The 13886-nt window shown below is 40.2% G+C and overlaps 1 protein-coding gene across 7 annotated transcripts in view; it reads right to left on the bottom strand.

The window, feature by feature from the left end:
• Window positions 1–1121: 1121 nt before the first annotated feature.
• SEMA4D (semaphorin 4D) overlaps window positions 1122–13886 on the bottom strand; it is a 100065-nt gene continuing 87300 nt past the window's right edge. For 2 of the 7 annotated variants that reach the window (XM_071424757.1, XM_071424761.1), the window contains 3 exons: window positions 5796–6005; window positions 2978–3075; window positions 1122–2470 (listed from right to left, as the gene is read on the bottom strand). In XM_071424757.1, coding sequence (XP_071280858.1) covers window positions 2441–2470; window positions 2978–3075; window positions 5796–6005 — 338 coding nt within the window. In that variant the 3' untranslated portion in view covers window positions 1122–2440. Of the gene's footprint in view, window positions 2471–2977; window positions 3076–5795; window positions 8003–8222; window positions 8245–13886 lie in introns of those variants that run through there. The other 5 variants (XR_011678863.1, XM_071424758.1, XM_071424759.1 and 2 more) reach the window with 5 other exon arrangements.

The raw sequence follows: 13886 nt of genomic DNA, 5'->3' as shown, positions 1-13886 counted from the left end.
ATGATCTTTTTTGTATTAGTTCCTCCAAATCTTAAATGGAAATTGGGGGTTAAAGGCCCCAGTGACAAAACATGCTTTTGGCCAGCATATACCCTTGATGCAAAGGTAAGTTGTGATTTATTCATTTGTACCTGTGCCACTTGGATACACATTTAAAATTCTGGAACTGATAAACCCATTCATTGTGTAGAATGAGGATCAGTTGGTAAAGAGTTTGGGTAAAGAAATTTGGGTTTTGACCATGTTTTCTATTTTGTCTTACTCTAGAAGAGCATAAAACCTCAGAAACATTACATGTTCACAATCTTAGGACTTATTTCTAGTTCTTAGAGGGTATTAAAAAATTTACTGTAAGGTGTCTCAGCCATGGTTACTAATGCTGGTACACAGATTTTTCTTTTTTTTTTCTTTTTTATCCTCCCCATAAAATTGAACTAAACAAAAAAATTGGCAACTTTTTACTACTTGCAGTAATTTCCTGCAGAAACAAAGCAAAGCTTAGCTACATCATCCATAATCCTGACCCCTGTCTTACTTTGTAATCCCACTCACTCCAGAGAACTAAACTTTGGAGCAGAGAACTATGTCAAGTGTGCTCCAAATCGGTTCAACAAATGGAGGAGAAACAATTCAAGAAAAGTCTATTTATAGTTGTCCTGAGAGCAAAAAAATTATGAGAACAAATGAGAAAAAATTAACTCTGGTGGTATTGGAAGTCTGCATCATCATTAATGAAATGCCTACATGAAAAACGGGGAAAATGGTTAAGAAAAGTAGGGAAAAAATGAGTTTTCACCCTGCGTGTGTGACAAGGTAGTCTGATGCTGAAAAAAAAAGGATCATTCAAGTCTTAGCATGAAGAGACTGCTTTCTTTAATGTCAGAAACACTCTGATTTAAATCTCACCAGTTAGGAGAGAACTTAGGGATGAGTATGAAGCTTTCTGATACCACTCGAAGCAGCTCTCCACCTGAGCTGACTCATTATTAGGGAGCATCTTACTTCCAGATTACTTATTACTTACTTGCTTCCAGATTGTTGATTGAGCAGATAGAGAAAATTTAATATATACATCTGACTTTTGTTTCTTAGGTGCAGAAGGACAAAACTCTGAGCAGTAATGCAGTAGAACACTTTTACTGTGTGTAATACAGTAATGCACTTTTACTGTGCATAGTGTGTAGGTCCTCACATTTTCAGTCTGATCATCACACTTGATCATCATAAGGAATGGTCTTAGAACTCATTCAGCATAGAATTTTTAAGCTACATTATCTCAAATATAGAAGAATTTGCAAAAACTAAAGAGTCTTCTTGCATACTTTGTAATCTATCTGTATTTTAAGCATTAGTCAGAACTTCTTTATTTGGTATAGAAACTTTATTACTATGGTTTAAGCCCAGCCAGCACCACCCAGCCTCTCACAGTGGGAGAAAATCAGAAGGGTAAAATCCAGAAAACCATGGGTTGACATGATGACAGTTGAATAGAAAAAGCAAAAACCATGCACACAGGCAAAGCAAAACAATTCATTCAGTGCTTCCCATGGGCATGCAGGTGTTCATCCATTTCCAGGAGAGCAGGGCCCATCACACATAATAGTCACTTGGGAATACAAATGACATCACTCCAAACGTGCCCCCCTGCCTTTATGTACTGAGCGTGATGCCACATGGTCTGGAATATCCCCTTGGTCAGTTTGGGTCACCTGTCCTAGCTGTGTCTCCTCCCAACCTCCCATGCACCCCCAACTTCTTTGCCATTGTGGCAGTGCAAAAAGCAGAACAGGCCTTGGCTCTTAGTGAGCCCTGCTCAGCAATAACAAAAACATCTCTCCATTATCAACCCTGTGTTCAGCACAAATCCAGAACATCAAGTCTCACACCACTGTGAAGAAAATTAATTAAACCCAGCACAATTACCAAAGGAAATACCTTTGAACAAATGAGCTTGCTGACACTAAAAAGGAATGCTCTTCAAAGCACTGGCACCATAAGGGTAAACATAGTAAAAGAAAAATAAATGTACAAGTTGAAATGCCTTTAAATAAATGTGATCCATGTCCTAATTTCTAAATCTTATGCCAAGATCCTCAAGCCCAAAATTATCTGGTTGGCTTAATGAACTCAAAACAGAAAACATCGTATCACATTCTTTGAACAGCACAAATCTTGCTGAGACTACTTTTGTTCTTTATTAAGCTAAAATAGCTGACATAAGAAAACCAGGGATGGGATGGGTGGCCTCTCTTGTACCATGTAACAGCTTTGGTGCAGTAAGAATATCCCCTTCCACTTCATGCTTGAGGTGATTCTCCTGAATATGGGTTTTAATGTCAGCACTAACACTTGAAAAGACATCTCCAAATGCTATAATAATAAGAGTAACAGGTACTCTTAACTTGTGTATGTTTCTCCTTCTAGCCTGTTCCTTTGTCCATTAGAGGCTGTTTCTCTTGTTGCAGGTCTCCTGAAGAAAAATTTTAGAATGATGTGTTAATACCACTCTAAAAATGAAAATGGGGCTTAAGGTTGCCTATACTAACTGTTCCACAGGCAGCAAGCACACAATATCTAAAGTTTTCAAAAGTGATCTTCTAGCTGTTGGAAAAAAAATATTAAGAGATGGGTATGGACTTCTTTTAAAAATAAAAAATAAAAAAGGTAGCTTTTATGGACAGTACCATTATAAAGTCCAGTAGTCTCTGCAATCCAGTTAGTCTACAGATGTGATGAAATATATCTACTCCATTCACTACACACAGACTTACTGTGTTGGGCAGGAACAGAACTACTGACTGATGAGCACTTGGCTAGTGGACTGAAGGAATAAGCTGAAACAACTGCAATAAATGTCATACATAGACTTTACTGCTGAGTGGGTCAGGAATGATGCGGTGTACTGGAACACTGATCATTTTGTTATGTAAGTACATGCAGTTGCAGAAGTGCAAGAGGCAGTCTATAAAAGTCTTACCCATGTTTTCCTCCAGTTTTGCATCATCTTGTCATGTTCACTGATGGCACTTCTCCAGGTATCAAATTCTTTGGTCCATGCATCCTGACCAGTACTATCTGAGAATGGAAATGGGATGATTGCATAACCATATAATGGCAGAAGTCAGTACCTGATCAGATCCAGGACTGCCTGTCCTGCAGGAATGGGGCTAGAAAAAACCCCCATCCTTCATTTTGCTCTACATCCTTTCATGTTATTTGGCAGTAAGTTTTGTTTAAATGTTATGTCTCTTACACTGTGCAGCAAACTTAATAGCCTCCAGAGTAAAGGGGTTTAGTGCCATTATCTGTCATTTGAGATCTAGAAGGTAGGATGTACAAATTAGTAGTTCAAACCCGTCTAACAAGCACAGGAATGCTCCAGGCAGATCATAAGCCTGGGCAGAAGAGTGACATGTTGGAGAGGACCAGTTAACGTGATGGATATGTCCAGTTAGTATTTCCCATTTTTCAGTAATCACAGGACCTCAGAATCAATCAGGAAAAGACCTCTGAGATCATCAAATCTAACCAATGATCCAACCTTGTAAAATCCTTGTCAATGATCAAATCCTTGTCAACCAGACCATGGCACCCAGTGCCACATCCAGTCTTCCCTTAAACACCTCCAGGGACAGTGACTCCACCACTTCCCTGGGCAGCCTACTCCTATGTTTAATTATCCTTTCTGTGAAGAAATTCCTCCTAATGTCCAACCTAAACCTCCTCTGGCACAGCTTAAGCCTGTATCCTCTTGACCTGGAAGAAGAGACTGACCTCTCACGTGGCTACACCTTCCTTCCAGGTGGTTCTGAGTGATGAGGTCTCCTCTGAGCCTCCTTTTCTTCCAGGCTAAACAGCCCCAGCACCCTCAGCCACAGGACTTGTGCTCCAGACCCCTCACCAACCTTGTTGCCCTTCTCTGGACATATTCCAAGCATCTCAACCTCACTCTCCATCATCTTCCTAAACTGAGGGGCCCAGAACCAGACACAGAACCCAAGGTGAGGCCTCACCAGTGCCGAGTACCAGGTACCATCACTGCCCTGCTCCTGCTGGCCACACTGCTGCTGATACAGGCCAGGAGCCATTGGCCTTCTTGGCCACCTGGGCACAGCTGGCTCATGTTCACCTGCCGTCACCAGCTCTCCCAGGTCCCTTTCTGTCTGGGCACTGCTCAGACACTCTGATCCTAGCCTGTAGCACACAAAGGGTTATTGTGTCCAAAATGTGGCCACAATACTTGGACTTGGTCCAAGGCCCAAAACTTGGTCTTGTTGGGCCTCATATTGCTGGATTTGGCCCATCAATCCAGCCTGTCCATGCCCCTCTGCCCAGCCCTCCTATTGTATTGATCAACACTCCCCCCTAACTTGGTATCATCCTAAGTTTGTTAATGAAAGACTCACACCCTCATCCATGTCATCAGTAAAAATATTGAACAGAACTGGCCCCAGCACAGACCCCTGAGGGACACCCCTGGTGACTGGCCCCAGCTGGATGCAGCACCATTCACCAGAACTCTCTGGTCCTGGCCATCCAGCCATTTCCTAACCCAGCAAGGAGTGCTCCTGTCCAAGCCCTGGGCTGCCAGCTTTCCCAGGAGTGTGCTCTGGGAGACAGTGTCAAAGGCCTTGCTGAAGTCCAGGTACAACATCCACAGCCTTTCCTGCATCCACCAGGCAGGTCACCTGGTCATAAAAGGAGACCAGCTTGGTCAGTCAGGCAGGACCTGCCCCTCCTAAACCCACTCTGGCTGGGTCTGATCCTTCGACCACCTGTAGACATCACATCATTTCACTCAAGAGTTCCGTATACTTCCTTACACTGGTAATTTTAAAAGGACTATGTGGCTGCATTTTGGTCTATTTGCCAGCTTTTTTTGCAGAATGTAAGACTGATGGTGACATATTTATCTTTTGGGACAGTAGCAACAGTCGTATGTTTTTAGAGCACAGTGAGAGCCCCTCTGTCTGTTACACATTTACAGGGGTTTGGTTGAGATGCTCTTAATTCTGCTTCTGAGACAGACTTCAAAGTAACTGGAGTGATTGCATGGCTTTTCTCTGTCATTGAAAAAAGAAGCATTGAGCCTTCCTCGACAGACTCACATTTGGTATTAACCAGCTTCTTAATTTTTCCTTGATCTTGCCAAGAAAATCCCTGCTGTATCATATTCATTGCTCCTGCTGTCTTTTTAAAGACTATTCGGACCTTCTCTACACCTGTGTAAGGTCTCAAGCACTAATTGCAGCAGGCAGTCTTGATGCCACAACACCCTGCAGCTGCTGAAGTTACCTAACTGCCCTCCTGCCTAGTTAGTGTCCAAATGGAGCAGAGAGAATGACCTTGCCCAATCCAAACCATAAGTGGTTTACAGATTATGCAATTTTTAAAGTCCAGCATAGTGGGGGCATATCTTTACCATATAACTTCCTTAAGTCCTTATAAATTAAAGAATTTTTCTACATTAGCCTGTATAATTCTATCAGTGTACTTATTGGTAGCTCTCCAATACTCATCTGATTTTCAGGTTTTTTGAATCAGTTTATCAAGTTTTGGTTCAATTTCTAGATCATAACTGCTATTTTACATTAGTCCTTTGGGGGGGGGGGGGGGGGGGGCGTGTAGAGGAAGGAGTTTTTATGCTGCTAAATCCTTTCCATAAATGAACTGCATACTAGTAGAGAAGGCAAAAGTTATCATCTTCAGGTATGCACATTTTCTGGGTTAATATCACAGAGCAGTACTCATATCAGGGTCGGGCCAAACATGGCATGCTCTTGAAACAAGCCTACCTTTATCTTCCACTGTGATCAGCACTTCTGACGTTGTGTTCCCAACTTTTGAGATGAATGAACATCTGTATTCTGTGTTTTCTGATACTGAATCTTTCACCCAGCTGAGAACATGCACTCTGCCATCAAGCAGCATGTGAGATTGCTCCATGATGCATGCCTTCATCTTTTGTCCATTCTTCCTCCAGACAAAGTAGGAGTTATCCGGACCTGTGAAAATGTCAGGTTATTCTCTAAGAAAATAGACGAGTCTTTGAAAAGAAAACAAACCCCATCACATCAAGATTAGGCTTAAAAACATAAATGGTTGATTGAAACGTTTCTTAGGTTTCTTCAGCTGAAATTCTGGGTACCAAAAACCTGGGATTGAGAGGAGCTAGCACGGGAAATTTAGGTTCAAGCCAAAGTTGTGGGTTTGTATTAAGGAATTCTGTGTGGATCTCACAACGGGGAACTTAGCACACACAATAAGAGCCAGTGATGAACACCAGCACCATCTGCCTGTGCCGACTCCTGTAGCACCAGGACACACTGCCTACTGCTGCCCAGCCTAGCTCCTGGTTCAAAGCTGAAACCACCTGAGACATGCCTCGCAGGATCTGAAAAAAAGGCCAGGAGGGGAAAAGTTCAAGAACGCAGTGCGTCACAGATACTGGAACTAGTCATGAAAGAGGAAGAATTGGAAAAAGCACAGAACCAGTAGTCACAGCAGGCACTTAAGCAAGACAGAACTTGAAAGAACCTTGGATCAACAACAAAGAGCAATCTAATTTTTTAGCTTTGTTACTATTATTTGTCTTAACCTGCAAGGGCAACATTTGAATAAATCAGAGATTGACAGTAGCCTGGAGGACAGAACAGCTGTTCCCAGAAAACTAGCTAGCAAGGTTGGCTGAAGTGCACTTGGCAGCATCAGAACCTTTCCACTTAAAATACAGACATCTAGGCCAAGCTAAGAACTTGGTAATTCTTATGTTTAAAACATGACTATTTCTCCCTCTGGGCCTAGGATCCAGACTAGCCTTAGCAAGAGAAGATGTAAAGAGAAATTTGGGGTAAAAAGAAAATTAACTATGGCTGCAAATATCTTGACAGAGCCTACTACGGCTTTTACTGTGAGCACTTCATATTGCAAGTTGATGTGGCATTTTTTCCCTAGAAAAATCCAATTCTGTCATTAAGTTTTGGATAATCATGCAGAAAAAAAAACCCAAATAGTTTTTACATTTGTGTACATATTACGTATTTGTAGATAGAAGACATTTTTACATTGTGTAAGAAGGAGATCATGGCAAATTCTTAACTCCTAAGTTTTTCTTCCAAATCTCCCACAAATATGGACACATAAGTTAGCAATAAGGGTAAGTGTGAATGCTAAGAGGACATGATCTAGTTAAAGCATTGTAGAGTTTCTCTGAGGGAAGTGGCACAGTCTGAAGGGCTGTCAGCAGCTCTAACAAAGCAGAAAGGGCAAGCACACACTGGACTGAAAACAGCTGGTCTGGCACATACCCTTTTTTTTTTTTTTCCAGATGTGTTTTATGGATGTTTGCACTCATTCTACAGTTAACAGCAGATAGGTTACATATCACTAAGTTCATGGGAAGTCTGGAACCAGGGACAAATTATTCAGTAACCTAAATCTGAAGTTGGAATTTGGACAAATGGGAGGAATGGTAAGTGCAAGCACAGCAAAAAAATCAAAATCTCTAAGTGCAATTTTAGAGCCATGCAAGGAAGCAGCATGTTTAGTGCAGGACACTTCCCTAAACTTACTTCAAATGTACTATTCACACCAGAGAACCTGCTCTATTTTCTAGTGCTGAAGATCCCAATTGTGCTGGAAAATTGCCAAAATTTCAGCTTACATCCACATTTCACCAAGAGATTAAAATGCAGCAATTTCCTTATACATGAAATTTTGCAAGCTGTGTTGGTTCAGATTAGCCCCTTATGAAGTGCAGCTAGGCAATTTTACCCTTCCATTGTTTTTCTGTGCAGTCAGAAGCACTGGAAATCCCCAGAGATACACACTCATCCCCACTTACACTGGTTGACAGCAAAATTTAGATGCAAGCAGTACTCAGGGTTTTCCTGATCCTGTTTCAGTGCAGCTTTTTTCCAACTTTCAGGCAATTACCTTCTCTACTTTGAGTTCATTTTCAGGATGGATCAATACAAAAAAATACACTCTGACACAGTTTCATCTGCAAAAATTTTGAATCACATTTGTTAAATGCAAATTTTCTACAACTCTATGGTGAGAAATTCAGACTCCGATGTAATGGTTAGGGAAATAATTTTTGAAGCTAAAGGAAAACAATAAAAACATATACTCTGCTTTTTTTTTACTGTCATTATAATACAAATGTTTTTACATGTCTAGTGCAACCTTTAAAATACAAGTTTCTGACCTGATCTACTTACTTTGCCATCCATGTTAGGAATGCTTGAAAGATTTTAAGAAAGTCATTTTATTAAAACATAATATTCAAGCAGAGAATTAAACAGCACACCAGGATAGGTACATAAGTAACTATGTCTAAGCAGCCATGAAATACATTTCAAACAGCTAACTTCAAAAACATTGCTTCAATAAACTACACTAGTTACATATGATTAAATAAAATCAACTTCACCACCTTGATGATTTTAGAAGGGGAATTAACAGTTATCAAACAAAAATACAAGAAACTTTGCGGCATTATCTGAACTACCCTTTTCCTTGCATAAGGCCTTCAAAATTTCCAGTGTCTGTGGAAGTGTTTGCTTCTTTCCCACTCAGATTTAATTTTCTCTGTTTTCAGTAGTTTGAATGAAATGATAATGCCCAGGTAGTAATGGCCAGAGTAGTAATGGCCCTTGTAGTTTCTGCCAGCACAATGGGTTCTCTGGGTTACAAAAACTACATATTTAATACCCAGATGACTTTTTCTCAATATTTTCCATGAGACAAAAAATTCAACCACCATTGTTAGCACAGAAACTCAAACCACTGCAACTGCTTGTAATCTACCCACAGTCTGATTGCATTCACTGCGTTATTGGTGTAAATGTGACCTAAGGTTAAAAGAATTAAGTAAATAAAACCAGACTGAAAGAACTAAATATACAGCTACAGATTCAGAGCAGCACGGGGATGCGCCCTGCTAAGCTGGACCAAATGAAGCATTTGCCATATACATATCACATCCTAATAGACATATGGTTTTCAAGACAGCTTGGAAACACTAATTTAAAAGAAGTAGATTATGGATTAAGCAGAGCTCAGTGACATAAGGCAGGGGGAGCAAGAGTGAGCACTGGCAAAGCTGGCTCCTTGTGCCAAGTGCTGCCATGTGCAGAGAGTGTGGAGACATTTCAAAAGCAGCCCAGTGAAGCTGCCTTATAAAACCTGAGCAGTGCTACCACTGGTGGTGGCTCAGCACAAGGTCTCCCTCATTTCTGAAGGGTAGCATTTGAAGCTAGAAGGGTAGCATTTGAACAAGACTTCCCTATATTCATGAAAACACTTCCAAGACAGGAGAGTTAGTACATAAGCAGGAGCCATCAGAAAACGTACACTCCAGCTAATAATTTCTGCAAGTTGACAGCAAATTGAAATCCAGTGAAGATAACTGACAGGTACCCCAGAGAGAAATTCTACCAGGGTAACAAAAAGTCTTTTACACAAATTCCTATAATCTAGACAAAGAACTGCTACCAGAGGCTATCCACAGGGATGGGAAATTCAGGTTTACAAAAAACCTCCTTTGTATAACCCAATACACATCAAAACCTCTTTCAATGCTCACCACGTGCATCAGATTAAGAATGGCATCTGGATTTAATGCTTGTTATCAAGCTTGCGGCTTTGCTGAATTCTACTGAAGCAAATATCCCAGATTTCTGAAAACCAAGATCATACAGGAAGCTCTCATCTGGAGCAGGGATTAAGTTTTAGAAGGGCACTAAAATCTGGATGCAGGAAGGTTTTCTTTTAAATAGACATCAAAGTTAGCCCAGGAAGAGGTTAGTGAATCATTAATATGAAACATTACCACCAGCACTACTCAGTATGTGAATGAAAGACTTAGGGCTGGTCACAGTTTCTTGAGTTGTAGGAGTCTGAATCATTGCTGCTGATAAGACACCGAAATAATAAATCAGTATGAAATGAAGCCATCAGAGAGAAGCTGATTGGAAAAGTGGGCAGAAAAAAATCTTTAAATTGAGACAAGCATCTTAGCAGTTTTCTGAAAATAGAGTGCAAGTTACATAGCCTGTACCCCCTATAAACAGGGGTGCATTTTTTTTGTACTTTCATTGGTTGGTGTTTGATTGTTAAATCAGGGCAATTCATTCTAGAAGACAAGCTTGACAGCAATGGAAAAAAAGTCAGTAAGAAGCCAAGAAAACAGACCTCTCTGAAATGCCAAAAAATATTACTTCCACTACCAACTATTTCATACTGAAGAATGCATGAAGTTCTTCAGATACCTGGTGCTTCATTAAATTACCCATCCCTTTGTGTAACATCAACACCACAAGCTGATGCAGCCTTATTATGGCAGATGAAAAGCAGGAAGTGCTTCCTATGGAACATGAACCACGTCAGAACTGGAAGTAGCAACCAGTCACTAGTGACCCTAGAGTAGGTGCAAGCAGGACACGGCATCCGTCTTCTCAGAGTGGAATTTAAAAGCAGGCTGGGAACACAGCTGACTGCCCCATTAGAGAAAAAATGCAATTTGTAACTGTTCATGCATTTATCTGGATGCTCACTTAGAGTGTCCATATAAAGGTTTTGCAATTGGAACCTGGATAATGGTAAAAAAAAAAATCTGATTAAGCACTAGTAAGCTAGAACCAGGGACTGTCACAAAAAACAAACAAACAAAAAAAGGTTCTGCTTTCACAGTATCACAGAATTAACTAGGCTGGGAGAGCCCTTAGAGATCCTGAAGTCCAACCTATAACCTAACACCCCCTTATCAACTAGAGCACAGCACTAAGTGCCACATCCAGTCTTTCCTTAAACACTTCCAAGGATGATGATGTATCTACCACCTCCCTGGGCAGCCTATTCCAATGCCCAATAACTCTTTCTGTGAAGAACTTTTTCCTAATGTCCAGCCTAAACTTCCCCTGGCACTTTGTGTTTGCCTAATTATTTTTTGCCATCCTATCAGTTAACAAGGCCACTACGTTAAGTTTTAAAATAAAGTGAAGAAAATTGGAGAACATATTTTAGGGAGTAACATGCTCTCCAAAAATCACTTCTGTTTTCCAGAGAACACAAACTACTGCTTTTACTTTGTCTGACAGGTAAATCTAGCAGGAAGATAACTGAAGAGATGGAAATGAGATTTTCATCTCCACTCTGGGGACAATGCACACAATATGCTGAGACAGTTCTGGTAGCAGTTTCTGCTGAAATAGTTTAAAAAAGATGACAGCTTTGGTCTAAATTAGTACTCAGTTTATCACACCAATGGATTATTAATTACAAGTCTACAGGCTGTAAGATCTCATGAGGAAGAAAAACAAGTGTATGTGGTAGCCAGGCTGCAATCCTGACTGGCAGGGGGTAACAAGATATTCTGAGGAAAACAGCATAAAATTGTGGTTATGGTCCAGATTCAAACCCATCACGTCTCACTAGGCAGGGCTGGGAAATACAGCTGCTCAATCACGGCCACGGCGTAGCAGTTATTACCAGGGTACTGCTTCAAGCTGAGACATTACTGAATCAAGAGCTCCACATTAGCAGGGAGAAAAAGCTGAAATATTTATGCTGAACTGCAAAAAAAGAAAGGCTAAACTGGGAGGTCAGGTAAAGTTCTGCAAACAAATGGTACAGAGAAGAAAATACACACCTAAGTGAATCCCTCTCCCACCTGACAGAAGACATCCCAAAATGCATTTGGGTCTCAAAGCCCCCAATGTGAAGCAAGCTTCTCCTCTTATACATACCTAGTCACACTACAAAACTGGTGCAGATTCTACTCCCTCGCGGTCTCCCAGAATTGTGTACATTAAATCCAAATGGAGAATACTGCCATTTTGTGACCCAGGCAGTTCATCTCTGCTGACAGCCCATGCAGCACCCAATCCCCAAGCAAGCTGAAAAGCTGAACTACACAACTGAACAGCAAAGGTGCTGCTTCACAGAGGTACTCCTGCACGGGGGCGCCAGCTCTTTGCCTTGGCCTCAACAGAATTCTTGACAAGCTGCTCTCTCAAAAGGGTGGCTTATTCAAACTGCGTGAGGGTAAAAACTGGGGAAAAACTGGGTTTTTTACCAGTGGAAAGCTCTGAAAACCATGCAAGGGCTTTGTTTCCCCTAAGCCCTGCGCTGACACAAGATGCAGCCTGCAAGAGTGAGTGGTGAGCGTACAAAACACCAGCTGGTGTGCACAGGACACGCTGCAGCAGGCGTGCAGCCCCAAGTACTCCACACACATTGCAACAGCAGGAACCACTAAGGGCTGCAGCTGCTAGTCCCAAGGGGACTGAATCTCCCAAGGTACTTTAGGGTCTTTCTTTATGTTTTGATCATTTATAAACTATGAAAAGCCACACAAGATGTTTCCCAACTGCACCTTATTACCCATTCTGCAGGAAAAACCTGTACAAGTGCAATCAGCTGCACACTGTGAAATGCAGGAAAACAATAAATGAATGAAATCTTCTGAGGAAAAAATAACAAGATGCCTTTGGTTCTTTTTTTTTTTTTTGTGGTTTTTCTTTTTTTTCTTGCTCTCCCCTTTTTTAATTTGATGCCTGATACTTTTTAATTTGCCTTATGCTTAAATTATTTTCACACTGAACTTATTCTAGTCTTTACTGGAAAACTAATATAAAGTTAAAACAAAACAAAACAACCAACCAAACAACAACAAAAAAATAATCCCAAAAGCAACAATCAAAAAGAAAAAAAAAAAAATAACCAAACCAAAAAGGTACTCACACCTTTCCAGATATTTCATACTGTGACCACAGTCTTTCTACATTAAACTGCACAGCAAAGGAAATTTTTACAAAAATGTTTCAAAATCTGATGCTGGTGCCAGAATTTAGGAATGCATCATCCACGTCACTAGTAAAAATTAATTTTCAATTTTATTACAGAAATCACTATAAAGTTCACATCAGAGCTCAGTAACTGCAGCACTTATAAAGGTGTTTAATGCTGTTGGTTTTGCATGCAGACTTAGCTAGGAGGGTCTCAGCAGGCCCCACGTCTGAAAAAATAAATGCTGGCATTGTAGTAAGAAAATTACACTCCTAAGATATAACAATATAAAGTACCAAAGGTATGTTTAATGTCTGTGAGTTTTATGCAAAATGGATCTGCAATATTTACCCAATTTTATAAAACTTCCAAGTCCTTTTCTGTCATATATTAAAGGAACAATCTTAATTTTTCAATTGGTTTTCCAAATGCATCCTAAATAAAAATTAACATGTGGCATGCCAGAGATCTGCACACAGGAAAGGTTTGATAGTGCCACAGTGTTGTTAAGCAATGTATAATCAGTGCAGAAATAATTGAAAAAAAGAGGTAAAAAACCACAAAATTACAAATTAATGGCTATGAAATAACTAGCCAAATACAGCGAAATTAAGTCAAATAGCATGTGATAAAAGGTCTGTTGAGATGACAATTAATAAAGTGGGATATGAAATTGTTTAACAAGGTGCCAACTTACCCACAGGAAGATAAACCAGCCATTTATTAAGCATACAGATTAGAGTCATAGTATTGCTTCAGGAAAGCATCATTGCTCAAATCTCAAAATGTACTGCATAAAAATTTGAAAATTTTCTAAAGTGTTGAAATATTTGTGCAGTGGATTGATTTGTCCTGGAAGATTCAGAGCTTTTCCTGTCAAGGCTACCAATTAAACCATTCTCACATTTCAAAAACTAACATTGCATCTCTCCAAAGCTGTAATTAAGAGCCACTTACCAACTTCAACTGGTTATAAAATACAAGTGTATGAAAAATTGCTATTTGATATTGGTTGTTCTTGTAAGAACAGAGAAGTAACAACCCAAGCAAAGTCAATTGTAAGATAGTGATATGCTGTAATTTAAATGCTGTCA

This window comes from Agelaius tricolor, unplaced genomic scaffold (genome assembly GCF_023055355.1).
Source record: "Agelaius tricolor isolate 1412-34295 unplaced genomic scaffold, bAgeTri1.0.p SCAF_4, whole genome shotgun sequence".
NCBI lineage: Eukaryota > Metazoa > Chordata > Aves > Passeriformes > Icteridae > Agelaius > Agelaius tricolor.
The sequence above is the reverse complement of the archived record's forward strand: the minus strand, read 5'-3'. Positions and strand labels throughout refer to the sequence as shown.